The sequence below is a fragment of the Scleropages formosus genome, chromosome 13 (assembly GCF_900964775.1).
Source record: "Scleropages formosus chromosome 13, fSclFor1.1, whole genome shotgun sequence".
Classification (NCBI taxonomy): domain Eukaryota; kingdom Metazoa; phylum Chordata; class Actinopteri; order Osteoglossiformes; family Osteoglossidae; genus Scleropages; species Scleropages formosus.
In genome coordinates this window covers 20,308,599-20,322,337 of record NC_041818.1, presented here as the reverse complement: position 1 = coordinate 20,322,337, position 13,739 = coordinate 20,308,599, and the positions used below count along the sequence as shown (strand labels likewise).

Below are 13,739 nucleotides of genomic sequence, written 5' to 3'. Positions count from 1 at the left end.
GCTGCAACGTCTAGATATATGAGGTTTGTCGTTCAGTGCTTGGATTGTTGAATAAAAAATATTTTGTCTTTTCCATAATCATCCTCACCTCATTTCCATCCCTATAATAATCCGCTCTGTTCGTATCTTCATGAAGAACCAGTCGGCCTTCGGTTGCCTCACCTGTACAGGTTACACGAGTTCAAGTAGTTGGGGGTTGAGGTCATGCGTTCTACTGGGGAACTCTTTGGTGTAAAACAAAGGCAAAGCTCAGCAAATTCAACAGGTCTCATTCATCAAAAGTTACACACAGGGTTTCAGCAGTGCCCTATGAAACACACACCCCAAGGTCCGATTTGTTCTTTTTATGAAGTAGGCAGCTCTCAACCTGACTGCATCCTGCTGCCTTGTCCACCTACTGGGGTGTCCCACATCCTTCTAGAAGACAACTTCACCCTTTTGGAATATCAGTAGCTGAGCTCAATCATTGCACAGATAATCAGTGGTCAATCCCACTTACTTGAACATTGATTGACCACCACAGCAACTCTCACTGGCACATCATGGAGGATCTAAGAGTAAACATGGACAGAAGAGCCACCAAAGTTCACTTCCTTCAGCAACCACAGCAGTGAGCTTATAGAGGGCATCATCTGCTACATTTACATTTATTCATTTAGTTGACACTTTTCTCCAAAGCAACTCACTGTTATTTACTCATTTATACAGCTGGGCAATTTACCAGAGCAATTCAGGGTTAAGTACCTTGCTCAAGGGTACTACAGCTGGCAGGGAGACTCAAACCTGCAACCTTTGGGTCCAAAGGCAGCAACTCTATCCACTACACTACCAGCTGTTAATTCTAAGATGTAAGTAACCACCATTCAGCAAGTATAAGAAGTACTTACAGGGACATCCATATCTTCGGAGAGCAAAACCCAAACTCATCTGCCACCTCCTCCACCTCTCGGCCTCTGTGTCGAGTTACAAGGACCTGCAATATTGATGAGCTGCTCGCGTTTGTCTGAACAACGAGGGAAGGAGGTACACTGATCCCCAAGGGGAAAACGATCAGATTAAGGGAACTTGTGTATGTCTGACGAGAGCTCCGCTGGTGCATGTTGTTGCAAGGGCTGCTTAAAGGCCTCCACCGTGTGAAGGTCTTTTTTGGATTTTCCCACACAAATTGTTATGTGAAAAAAGGCTGCAAAAAGAAATTCTGTAACAAACAGGTGTTCTGTGCATTTTATTTTAATCTATGCAAAGAAATATGGCTTTTTTTTACCGTGTTGTGGTTTTATATTGGAGTCAAATTTTGCTTTATTTGAAGAGGTTCTGTTGTTCGCTCAGCTTCTGTAAAACACACACCGGCTTCATCTAATGGACACATGTGAATTGGTCACAGTCATCCGAAAGAACCGCGTCACTTTACTCACACACACACGCACACAACGTCTGAAGCCGCTTGTCCCATACAGGGTCGCGGGGAGCCAGAGCCTAGCTTGGCAACGTAGGGCTGGAGGGGGAGGGGACACACCCAGGATGGGAAGCCAGTCCGTCACAAGGCACCCCAAGCGAGACTCGAACCCCAGACCCAGTGGAGAGCAGGACCCCTTCAAACTCGCTGCGCTGCCACTCCCCCCACTTTACTGCACTGTCTAATAGGAAATTATATACTTTATGCATCATTCCAAGCTCATTGGAGCCAGTATACCTTGTCCCCAAAAATGTACTGAGGATGTTTCATTACCTGCTGTGTGTTCTGAGAGTGGTCATGGTGGGTTTGACTAGTGCTTGATGTGTGGCGGGTCTGGGGTTTGATTCCTGCTTTGGGTGCCTTGTGGTGGACTGGCGTCCCATCCTGGGTGTCCCTCCTCCACCTCCTGTGTTGCTGGGTTAGCCTCCGGCTCGCTGCGACCCTACTTGGGATAAGTGGCTATCGACAACGTGTGCGTTCTGTTTATTTATGGTTTTATTTTATCTTTAAGAATTGATTTTTCGAGATGCCTTTCGTTTTTCTGGTTCGTTTGTTTGTTTGTTACAAAAGGTTTTGTCAAACGTGTGCTGTACTGACATCTAGTGGAATCCTTTCAAGACATGCAGCAAAAATTCATTCCACTTTTCCCAAAACACCTCTGATGGTGAGGAGTCCCTTCAAGGACCAACGCGTTGTACGTACTTTCAGGTTCCGCATTCCAGCACAAACCCTTGAATGCGGAGCACTGGGGACTTTCTACAGCTTGCACTCATTTGCCAAAGCACTCTTTGGGTTTCCCCCTGTTTTCCCAGGGAAAATGAACCAAATCTACACCCGGCCAGCGCTGACATTTTCGGTCTTGTGAGCATGATGTGCAAAAAGTGTCGTCATCGTGCCTACAGAGCATATTGAACGCAGGAAGACAGTGGTTTTTAGGAAGGAGTATACTTTATTCAAAATGAAATCTCATACAAAGAGAACTTTATTAATCATTCACAGACACCTCCGTTGCAAATACACTACATATTTAAACTTGGAAACAGTGTAAAAGAATTTCAAATATATATTTAAAACAAACTGAGTCAACATGATGAAGGGGTTTTACATGAGAGGTGCTACACGACTTTATTGTCTTTCAAAAAGGCTCTGTGTGTTGGATGATGGGGGGTTGAGGGGGTTGGGGGTGGTTAAATATGAACAGACGTAATAAGGATACAGTAAATAGGGAGAACAGTAAATAATATTCATTACAGACTTTATTTTAAGCACTGAGGCAACTAGCAACATGATAAAAAAAAGTAAGAAGATTTCACCCTTAGCTATCAGCAGAAATTACCGAAGCTGTTCGGAAAGCGAGAGTTTGAAACATCTTCCCCTGCACTTGTTAAAAAAAAAGTTAGTTGATCTTTGCATACTTTAAAAAATTATTGGTTACTTCGAGATGCAATGAAGAAGGACACTTGTTGTCAGTAGCATCCGGCATTTTCAACCAGTTTTTTCTCCTAGCTCACTTTAGTCTTCTGGAATGAAAAATGAGAAAATGCATTAATAAACCAACGAAGCAGCGCTGTTTGTTTCAGGTTACAGCACAACTGCGGAACGATCCGGAAGTATGCAAATTAAGCACTGCTATTTCCTTGCTTGCGATTATTGCGTTCCTCGAATTGCTCGCTATGTTTGGTGGGGCCGATGGCTTTGCGGTCATCCCCTTGTGTTCTTATGGCACAGACCAAGGCGACCTCCACAGGATCATCTCCAGGCACCCCAGTCCCCCTGAGCTGTGCTCACTCACCGTTCAAGTTCAGCGTCTTGGCGAAGCTGGGCAAGGCCATCCTGACACCTGTTTATGGGAACAGCAGAGTGCACGGTCACCGCCGGTCCAGTTTAAAGCCGTCACGTCAGTCGGACTTCCAAACAAATGGCAAACCTACGGGGCATCCCGCCGCAGATGGGCCTTCCACGAATCTTCGTGTTGGGGATCTCCTCGCCATTCTTGTCAACACACCAGCAGTAGCCAGTGCTGTGGTGGCACTGCATGGGCAGGTAGTTACCGTCCTTGTCACACTGGGGGCGGTAGAACCCGGGCTTCACGCCTCGGACGCCGGCGGCCTCCACCTGGCATTTGGTCTGGATGGTGGATGCTGTGGACGACAGGCACGAGCTCAGTATTCACAGCGCGAGGCATGGCATCACAGAATATCTGGTCATGGGCCACCTTCTCCGTGGTGTTCTGGGGTGTCATACACAAGTAGGGTTATGTGTGTGTGTGTGTGTGTGTGTGTGTGTGTGTGTGTGTGTGTGTGTGTGAACAAGAAGAGCAAGATGGAGGAGTACCTCCCATGGCGGTGGTATGGTCAGGGTCGGCAGTGGGTTTTGGAGGAGCCTGCTGGGCCATCTGGAAGATTAGCCAGTGGTGCATCCAGGACTCAAACCCCTGTGAGAAGAAGTTGCCTTTGAGACCTGGAGCAGTGGCAAAGCCCAAGGTCTGTCAAAGCTGACGCTCAACAGTGTCTTACCTTCCATTCAGACTCCTCCATCTGAGACTTCAGGGCCTTCAGGTTTGACAGGAAGGTTTCATTGAACTGAGGAAGATCCTGGCCCTGATGGAGAAAACGTAAAGATCATTAATGTTTCGTTCGTTTTGACGAAACATGAACGGCACAGCTGGAGCTTCAGCCGTTATCCTCAACCAATTTGCGAACATGTGCTCATGAACGTGTCGCTACAGTTACATGGCGTGAATGCTGCCAGACATTCACCTGCAGGAGCTCCTTCACTTGCGTCTCCACGTTGACCATGGCGGTGTTCTCCAGCTTCTACAAGACAAGCAGAATACACCAGCAGTGAATACCCCAAGAGCTGTCAGCTTCTTCAGAATCAGTCTCTGAAATCACAGCAACACCCCCACCGCCCGTTCCCGGCCCATCGGAGCCGGTCAGTCGTACCGTCATGGGCATCATCTTGCTGTCATCTGACATGTCCATAAGGAGCGGCATGCTGTACAGGGGCATCCGGACCGATTTGGGAGCGGAGGAGCCTGCGGTGCAGGAGGAGAACAAAGCCGAGGATCTTCTTTATTTTTCATAATCTCATCGAACCCGCTTAAAGATGTGAAGCCACTCACAATAAGAAGCAGCCTTTGGATAGTGGCATGTTTTCCTAACCTGAGGCCCACAGGGCTTGTTTTGAAAATAACACAGCTCAACTAAATAAAAGTACATATAAATAATCCTATGCAATTATTTCATAGGACATGATTCTCAGTGCAGATGATGAAGTTTCAGTGCAATAAATTCAGAGCAATATTTTCTCAGAATTTATCTATAAGCACTTTCATAAGAGCGCCCTTAGATTTCACTGGATTCTTTTAGGGTTCATGCAATGGAAAAAGTTAGGAGCCTCTGATGTAAAGGTTTAATATACAGTATAGTGTACACTGAGACAGTGTCAGTGAGGCCTGTTTACCCCCCTGCCCTGCTCACCACGAGGGTTCTGTAACACCCTCTTCTGCAGGTCGCTGGCAGTGTTCTGCAGGTTGGTGAGCCGGCTGCCCTGGTTGACCACCTGGTAGACGATGAGCGCCTGGCCCGCCACCAGCAGGCAGGCCAGCATGGTGAGCCCAGAGATCTTGAGGGCGTGAGCCGTCGACCCCCTGGAGCCCAGGAGGAAGAGCAAGAGGAGGAGGACGAACGGTCAGAGTTGGGAACCGCAGGAAGAGCAAAGTGTGAACAACATGCAGATGTGCAGCAGCTGCTCTTCTACCGTCATAGTAACAGTGGTAAATTTTGGTAAACTTTTCCTCAGCAGCCCTCCCTGATACAAACAAAGTTAAAGTTGTTTTGAATTGATTGTATTAATTAAAGTTGCTTTCATGTTCACGCAATATAACATCCTCTCCCCCCCGACCCCAAAAAATGACATGAGCAGTACATTAAAAATGCTCAAAAACAAAATCCATTGTTGAGTTTTTCTTTTTTTTTTTGTTCTTATTATTACCCATCAAATACTAAAAGATCATTGGCTGATTTCATAAATCAGAGCCTTTGCGTCTGCTTGTGAGCAAGTGGAAAAACCGAGAGAAGCGAAAGTACAAGATGACATCAGCTGTTACTGGGCAGAGGGTTTACCTGAGAGCTTTGAAAGTTTTTTGTCTGAGCAAGAAACGCATTTAGTTAGACCAAAAAACTGATTTGAGAACACAAATAACCAAGGCTCACATTAAAGTATAGCTTTTTTAAAAGCACCAGATACATCTAAGGTGCGCACAAGGGCATTATTTGGGTAACAAATCATTTTTAAAAATGTATATATTCAAAAATAATAAAAACTTCATTGTTTAAACTGATAATAATTACGATCCGCGCAACAATGAGAATTATGAAGTAAAAAATACCACATTCGTGCTTTGCGCTAACAATCATACAGGGTGACATTCACTTTTTGTTCACGGTTCAGTGATGAATTCGGCAGGGATTTTCAAGCAAAGCGCAACTGAACAAATACAATTTTCATCGAGAAAACTGTAAGTCAATAACATCTGCTGAATCATTCTGGATTAAGTTAGTGAATGTACAAAGTGGGAAATGTCTAAACAAATTATAAGTTGTTCTCGATCAATAAGTGCAATATGGCATATTTTAACTGTTTAATTAATTCCATAAAAAATAAATAGAGTACTAACGTAGCAGGCCTACCATGTTGATTTGAAATATATGACATATACAACAAGCCTTATGTGAAATGTGCATTAATGTGCATGTATAATAAATCTTTTATATGGCACTTGCCCACCTCTGGGGGGATCTCTGCATGTTCACACTCTCTCCACTCTCTGCCCGCTGCAGAAGTCCATCGTCTTGCTCGGCCATCGTGTCCAGGTGCTCGCGTCCTTGTCCCTGTCACACGACTCTTCAGAAATGCAAACTTGCCACTAGTGATGCAGAGAGGAGAGGCGAGCTGTATAGATGGGAGGGCAGGGAGAAGTGAAAGTGCTGCAGGCGTGGAAAGCCCCGTGGTGAAGATGCAAGATGGGGGGGGCACAGGCGGCCTTCAGGGCTGAGTCGCCTTCCTATTGGCTCCCTTGCGCTACATCATCTGTTGGTAGTGGCAGAGTATGTGTGAATGATGAGGAAAGTCTATATTTCATCAAGGTTTGGAATTAAAAAAAACAGTAGCAACTGTTTCTACACTAAAACATCTCCGCCGTTTAAACTGAATGCCCTTGCAGACCAGACGAAAGCAGAACTCCTTTCAATAAACTTTGACTCTACCTTCTCTTCGTGTAAATCTGTTGATTTCTGTAATTATTCTCAGGCTTGTGCTTTGCAATGAAACAAAATTCCACTCTCCGCAGCCTCTGTCTTTTCCGAAAGCATCAGGAATTACTCTGATCTCTTGTGTTTTCACCCATTTCCACATTGGTTCAGTGCACGACGGCGTCTGACCAATAACTCGTAGTTGTGTCCATGACAGAACATGTCAGATCGTGGTTTTCACTTGTGCATTTTTGGTGTATTTTTCTGAACCGATTAAAGATTATGTTTTCTCTTCATCCTAAGGACAGACATTCATTAATAGAAGTAAATAATGTCAGAAGTTAATTTAATTTCCACTAGCATTGACCAGAAATTGAAGATCCCATCCTGTCCAAGTCATTCTTTTAATTATTCATACTTTTAGGGGCTTAACTGGTGTCCACACTGCACAGCCATTTAAATGTATATAAAATAAAGTTTTAATAAACTAAATTGACTGCTTTTACTAACAGTGCTTTTGATCACATTCATTTATAACTAAAGAAATCATAAGAAGGGGAAATTGGATTCGCATCCTCATTTTCGACTGAGTTACAGACTTGTCCAATATATGCATTTATTGTAGTATTTAATGGGAAAACACCTAACTCATGCACTGCTCCCAAATTTCACAAAACTCTTGAATTGTTTTATGAACTATGAAAATTATGAATTGTTTTATATTACAGTGAATCATACAGTGAATGGAGAACTGAGGATGAACAGAAAATGTACTTCACCCAGCAACACGTGAGTCACTGCAAATAGCGGCTTCTGATTGGCTGTTTTAATTTTATTTTCTGCTGTACGCCTGCTGGAGGTCCCTTCAAGATGACACAGGCTGGTGAACAATGGGTGTTTAATGAATAAAACTTCTTGGTAGAGACTTTTTCTTTTTTTGCTGTCAATGCTATGTATTCACATTATGTGGGCCAGTTATGTGCAATTTGTTGCTGTCAGGTGCGCCACCCTAACCTGGTACATTGTACCTGGTGTCTGATGATGCCCAGATCTCCTCTGGAAGACAGGATAAATACGCTGAAAAAAAAATGCAATAATGAATCCATTTACCTACATCCTGAAGTGAAAGGAAAATGGAGGAATATACAGCATAAAATATACATGACATAATGTACATACTGTACATTAGTGTGTGTTTTCCTGTAACAGGAGGTGCACCATACAATAGAAAAAATTCACATTGCCCAAAAAGATGCACATATTTACTTACATTTATTATTATTAAAAAGAGCAGCATTTTATGCAACAGCATGCACGCACGCACGCACATCTTCTGAACCGCTTGTCCCATATGGGGTCATGGGAAACCGGAGCCTAACCCGGCAACTCAGGGCGTAAGGCCGGAGGGGGAGGGGACACACCCAGGACGGGACACCAGTCCACCGCAAGGCACCCCAAGCGGGACTCGAACCCCAGACCCACCAGAGAGAGGACCCGGTCCAACCCACTGCACCACCACACCCCTACTATGCAACAGCATTTTATGCATTTATTACAGCTGCATGTTTCTCTATATTAGTTTAGTCTGCTGTTTAGCATTTTGTATTACTCTGTTAAGAAGAGCACATTATAAATACATATAAATTTGAATTAAGGATTCAACAGTGGGGGCCGTGGTGACACAGTGGATTTGGCTGGGTCCTGCTCTCTGGTGGGTCTGGGGTTCGAGTCTTGCTTGGGGTGCCCTGTGATGGACTGGCGTCCTGTCTTGGGTATGTCCCCTCACGCCCTGTGTTGCCGAGTTGGGCTCCGGCTCACTGTGACCCCGCTCGGGACAAGCGGTTTCAGTGTGTGCGTGTGCATGCGTGAGGGTCCAACAGTTATTCGGGTTTGCAAGCATTCAGGTTATAGGGTCCTGTGTGTAAAAGCTACACTATCCATATGCACATGGATACTAGGAGGCACCACCTATTATGAATTAATCAAAACTGAAAATGTACAGCCTGCACTCAAGCAAAACGTAATGCATCTGTATCTATATGTGTTTGAGAGTTGATCTGAATGCAAATGTGTTGGGTTAGACATTTGCTGGAGTGGGTGTCGCGCAACCATTTAAAAACCCTTTAAGAAAAATTTTTATTAGGCCCCTTTTGTTTTATTGTTAAACCCGAAAATCCTAATGCAAATTGTTGTTTTGAAGGAGTTATGGAATGCAGACGGATCACTTTTACACACGTGGTAGGAAATGCATTTTAATGCTCTGAGCTTCAAGCAAAGGAAATATGGGGAAATATGTCTGTAAATATGGGGATGACCAAAGTGTTCAGTTTTCTTGCTTTTAAATTAACATTTGATCTGCAAAACAATTCAGAAGAATTCAGGAATCTTTGGACGACTTTCCGGGCCTTATTGTTTATTGTACCTTTTTTTTTGGATTATTCTCTGAGATGTAGGTCACTTTAAAGAAAAGAGTCTGCGAAATGCATAAATATAAATATAAGCTTTTCTGTCTCTGTACTGTTCACAAAACTACATTCACATTTACATTTATTCATTTAGCTGGCGATTTTCTCCAAAGCGACTTCCAGCGTTAAGGTATTCACAACTATTGAACCATTTATACAGCTGGGAATTTTTTACTGGAGTAATTGAGGGTTAGTACCTTGTTCAAGGGTACTACAGGAGTCAGTGAGATTCAAACTAATTAAAAAACAAATATATATAACAACACAGATCAATATACACACACACATTTTCTGAACTGCTTGTCCTATACGGGGTAGTGGGGAACCGGAGCCTACCCGGTAACACAGGGCGTAAGGCCGGAGGGGGAGGGGACACACCCAGGACGGGACACCAGTCCGCCGCAAGGCACCCCAAGCAGGACTCGAACCCCAGACCCACTGGAGAGCAGGACCGCGGTCCAACCCACTGCGCCACCACACCCCCCACAGATCAATATAGTTTTTCGGTATTAAACGTGTTGTGATTTTTACAGCATATACAGTATTTATATATTTACTTTTTTTAACAGTTTTACTCTGAGAGAAAAAGCAAATGCTTCATTTTGTATGGAAGAGGCTGAGGGACAAGGTAAAAACAGTAAGTGGCTGCAAACACATTTGAGGAGGAAGTGTGGAAATACCCAGTGACGCTGGGTTCGTCCAGTGGCCGCGATCCAGATCTGATCCAGCGAGACACACACACACACACACACACACACACACACAGACACACACACACACACACACACACACACACACACACACGCATAGTGACGGGTATCGGTTCATGACTCAGCGACCAGCCAGCAAATCTCATAGTAACATGCAGGGTGTTAAATATCTTTGCAGTTGTTGGGTATGCTATCAGAGACTGTCTGAAACTTCCTGGTGTTTAAAGAGGTGGCATTCAGGTGGCATGGTGGCACAGTGAGTAGTGCTGCTGTCTCATAGCACTTGGGTGGTGTGAGAAGACATGAGTTCCATCCCCACTCAGTTTGTGTGGAATTTGCATGTTCTCCCCATGTCTGTGTGTGTTTCCTCTGGGTGCTCTGGTTTCTGCCCACAATCCAAAGACATGCTGTTCAGGTTCCCCCATAGTGTGTAAGTGACAGAGAGTGTGTTTCACTGATGTATGGATGAGTAACCCACTGTAAGTAGTGTATCTAGCAGTGTAAGTAACTGCAGTGAATAAGGTGTGTGGGCTGATAACACTCCATAGTGTTCATTGGAAGTTGCTTTGGGGAAAAGCATCTGCTAAATAAATAAATTTAAACATACTTGCTGTTTAAAGTCTTACACAGGATCCTGCAATCCCACATACATCAACATTTGTAACCCAGGGCAACACGAATATTACAAAGTTTACTCAGGTTCACTGGTGTAAAATTATATCATGAATACATAATGGTACATGGTACATAATGAATGAGCAAACATTTACACCAGATGTTCTGAACTGTTTCCATGAATGCTACTGATTGCACTCATTTTAATGTTTTGAAATTCGATTACCTTCATAAAGAACTGTCAAAGGTAATATTATTTGAACGTGAATTTTGTTTTTCTTAACTTTTATTTAGTTTGACAAAGTTAAGTCCGACAGTGTTTCTTCAAAGCAATCCTGTGCTTCAAGGCCCGTCTAAAGACCATCCTGAGACCCCCCAAGATATCCAGCAGGTGGTGCAGCAGTTCGGGTTGATGCCTTGCACCGGGAAAGTTCAGGGTTTGAAACCTCCTGCTGATGTAGGTACCCTGAATTGCTCCGGTAAAATTACCCAGATGTATAAATCGGTAAATCACTGCAAGTAGTCAAATGGCCTAAATGAAGGGAGTGTTTATGTTTTTGTTCAGAAGGTCTCAGTGTTGAGACTTCTGAGAACTGCGTTTGGTTCATAGGAGACAAAACACAGAGGGTCTTTTTTTCCATATTTGTTTCACAATTAGGAAGGCAACACACGTCTCTAACTCTCAGGTTTGAGGTTTTGTAGCTTCCTCTTCTTCAGTCGCGGAACATTCTAGATGATTCTCTAAACTGCGGCCCGAGAGGTGGAATTCAGCACCACCCCTGGTCGAGAGCTGCAAGGAAGGTAATACAAATGTAAAAAAGTTATGAGAATTTTCTGGTGTGTGTGTTGTCGGAGAGTGCGCTAACACACACGCGCCACCCTCATTCACAAACCTGTCGTCCGCTTTTACATCCATCACCGCAACCCGAGTATGAAGTGAACATCGTTTGCCACACAAATACCGCAAAATGAGGAATGATTCCCGATCACTTCCTCATCAAATTGTGAGCGTTCCTGTCCCGTTTAATGCGCATTAAAAACTGTGGCACTGAGGGAACAACTGATAGTCACTCACTTATCAAGATCAATGGGGCAAAATATATACAAAATATGTATTTGTTGCAACACATTATAGCCTGACTGAACACAAAGCTCCACATAGTTAACAATTCTGAATTTTAGTTTGATAAAATTCTTAATGTTATCACTCCTTATATAATATGGTTAATTCTGGCGGGGGGGGGAATAATTGATCCCCTGGGCAAGCAGTATGTCACCAAAAGTAAATTGAAATACCTAAATGAAAGATATTTTATGCATGACAGTGATAGCAACAAATATTGTGTAATATATCCAACAAAAATTATTTCTAGCTTCCCTTAATATTATGTGTTCCTTTATTATTTATGGCAAATAACTGTTGGTCTGGTGCAGGGTCGTGGTGGTCCAGAATCGATCCCACAGGTACACGATGGACACGTTTTGATAATTTTGTTCACGGATGGTCATGATATAAAGCAATAAAGTTCAGTCAATCACTGCCTCTGTCTTTCACTCCTCAAAGCACAAAGACATGATGCCCGTAGGGGTTCACTGCAGCTTCCATGACAGACATTTTAAACAAGATGATCATTGAAACTGAATTATTTATGCTACTGTAGGGGTATTTATGTTATTAAAGTTGCATTATTTTAATTCCAGTTAATAGTTACATTATCATAGTTCATTTTTAAAAGTATTAACAGTGAGAAGGTGGTATAAAGTTTATCGCCTTGCACTGAAAGAACCAAGTTTTTAATTCTTGGTCCCGCCGTAGTAAATCATTGTAAATGACTTAAAATTGTAAGTGGCTTTGGAGAAAAGTATCGGGTTAGTATGGATTCTGCCATTTCAGTTGTTATGTTTACCTGAACTAGCAGTTATGATAGGAAACAGGAAGAATGTACTCGGGATTTTACGTAAGAATAGTGACCATGGTAACGTACTGAAGGAAATGGCCAGATTGTGACCACGGAGACACAAAAACCCTTTGTCTTTCTGATACCAACTCTGTCTCCCTGTTCCACAAAATGTGTAATACAAGTCACTGTACAAAATAAACTGTTGCGGAAGTAAAAGGACTGCGGAAGGATCAAAAACAGCGATGTCTTGAATTATAAGGTCATTCTGTGAAAAAGGGTGTTATTCTCATAAGCTATTAAAACTGTTTCTGTTGTTGGGGAACCTTTTATATGAGGACAAAAAAAATAGAAAAATATTTAAACCAAAATAATTCACTCTTTTTTTTCAATCAGTAAGATATGTTAATATTCCTTTTTCTTCATAAAGGAGATGATCAGTTTAGTTCCCAAAACAGTTAAGAATAAAAAATGTGCATTCCATTTGATAGCCTCAGGTATCTCTGAGCACTGAATGACCAGTTACTTTGTTAAACATAGAAAAGAGCTCTCATATGGACATCATAAAAGCAATGTACTGTCCTAAGGAATCAGGAGGAATTAATGAAAATGTACAGAATACAAAACAACCAAATTCATGATAAATGAACTCTGAATGGTACATTTTCAATTATCTTGTAATTATACACTTTCTTAACCCAACTACATTCTATACCATTATCATGGACTCATGTCTTATCTTTTTGTCCATGTTATATGACTGCATTGAACTTTTCATGTGGAAGTTATTTCGCACAACTGAAAACACAGCATATTATAGACCATGAAAACATGCTGATGCCACTCGTTCTAATAACTCCGTGAATGGAGAAGACAGGGTGGGAACAGAGCCGTCAATCATTGTCTGTGCTTAATTAGTGCAACTGATTGATTAATGAAGATAACTGGAGCAATGCAGTAAATCAGCATGATGCGAGGTTCTCAGCTCTGCTCTTGGCAGCCCTTTGTATATTCTGATGTTCACACAAACTGCAGGTCATTAGCTTTGATTGAGCTCTTCATTGAATGAATTGCACATTTCAAACTACAACAATTAAAGGAATTAGTTGAGGTTCACTGGGGCAAGAGAAACATTACCTTAAACAATTATGATTTAAAAATACAGAAATCATTGGTATATTTAATCAATTATGGGATATGTATTCATGGCACCCATTGACTAGTGACACTAACGATCCAGGACATCAATGCAAATACTTACATTTGTGTTGTTCAGCAGAAACATCACCAAGTAGAGGATTGCCAAGATTGATTAAAATATCATTAAGGGTGGTTGTACT

The 13,739-nt window shown here is 42.6% G+C and overlaps 1 protein-coding gene across 1 annotated transcript; it reads right to left on the bottom strand.

Annotated features, from left to right (window-relative positions):
* Positions 1-2,846: 2,846 nt before the first annotated feature.
* On the bottom strand, positions 2,847-6,444 carry cd74a (CD74 molecule, major histocompatibility complex, class II invariant chain a). The gene is made up of 9 exons (XM_018756311.2): positions 6,248-6,444; positions 4,939-5,108; positions 4,402-4,493; positions 4,216-4,272; positions 3,973-4,056; positions 3,791-3,890; positions 3,388-3,597; positions 3,249-3,296; positions 2,847-2,976 (listed from the first exon to the last, which is right to left on the bottom strand). The coding sequence occupies exons 1-9, from the start codon at positions 6,322-6,324 to the stop codon at positions 2,969-2,971; spliced, it is 846 nt and encodes a 281-aa protein (XP_018611827.1). The 5' UTR covers positions 6,325-6,444; the 3' UTR covers positions 2,847-2,968.
* Between the last annotated feature and the right edge of the window lie 7,295 nt (positions 6,445-13,739).

What these genes read in the sequence shown, in the direction of transcription:
- cd74a (XM_018756311.2), bottom strand. Translation starts at nt 6,324, where the DNA reads ATGGCCGAGCAAGACGATGGACTTCTGCAGCGGGCAGAGAGTGGAGAG. An exon ending in AAGTGAAGGAGCTCCTGCAG is followed by an intron (nt 4,057 to 4,215) that starts GTGAATGTCTGG and finishes TTTCTCCATCAG; the next exon opens with GGCCAGGATCTTCCTCAGTT. An exon ending in CATCTGCGGCGGGATGCCCC is followed by an intron (nt 3,297 to 3,387) that starts GTAGGTTTGCCA and finishes TCCCATAAACAG; the next exon opens with GTGTCAGGATGGCCTTGCCC.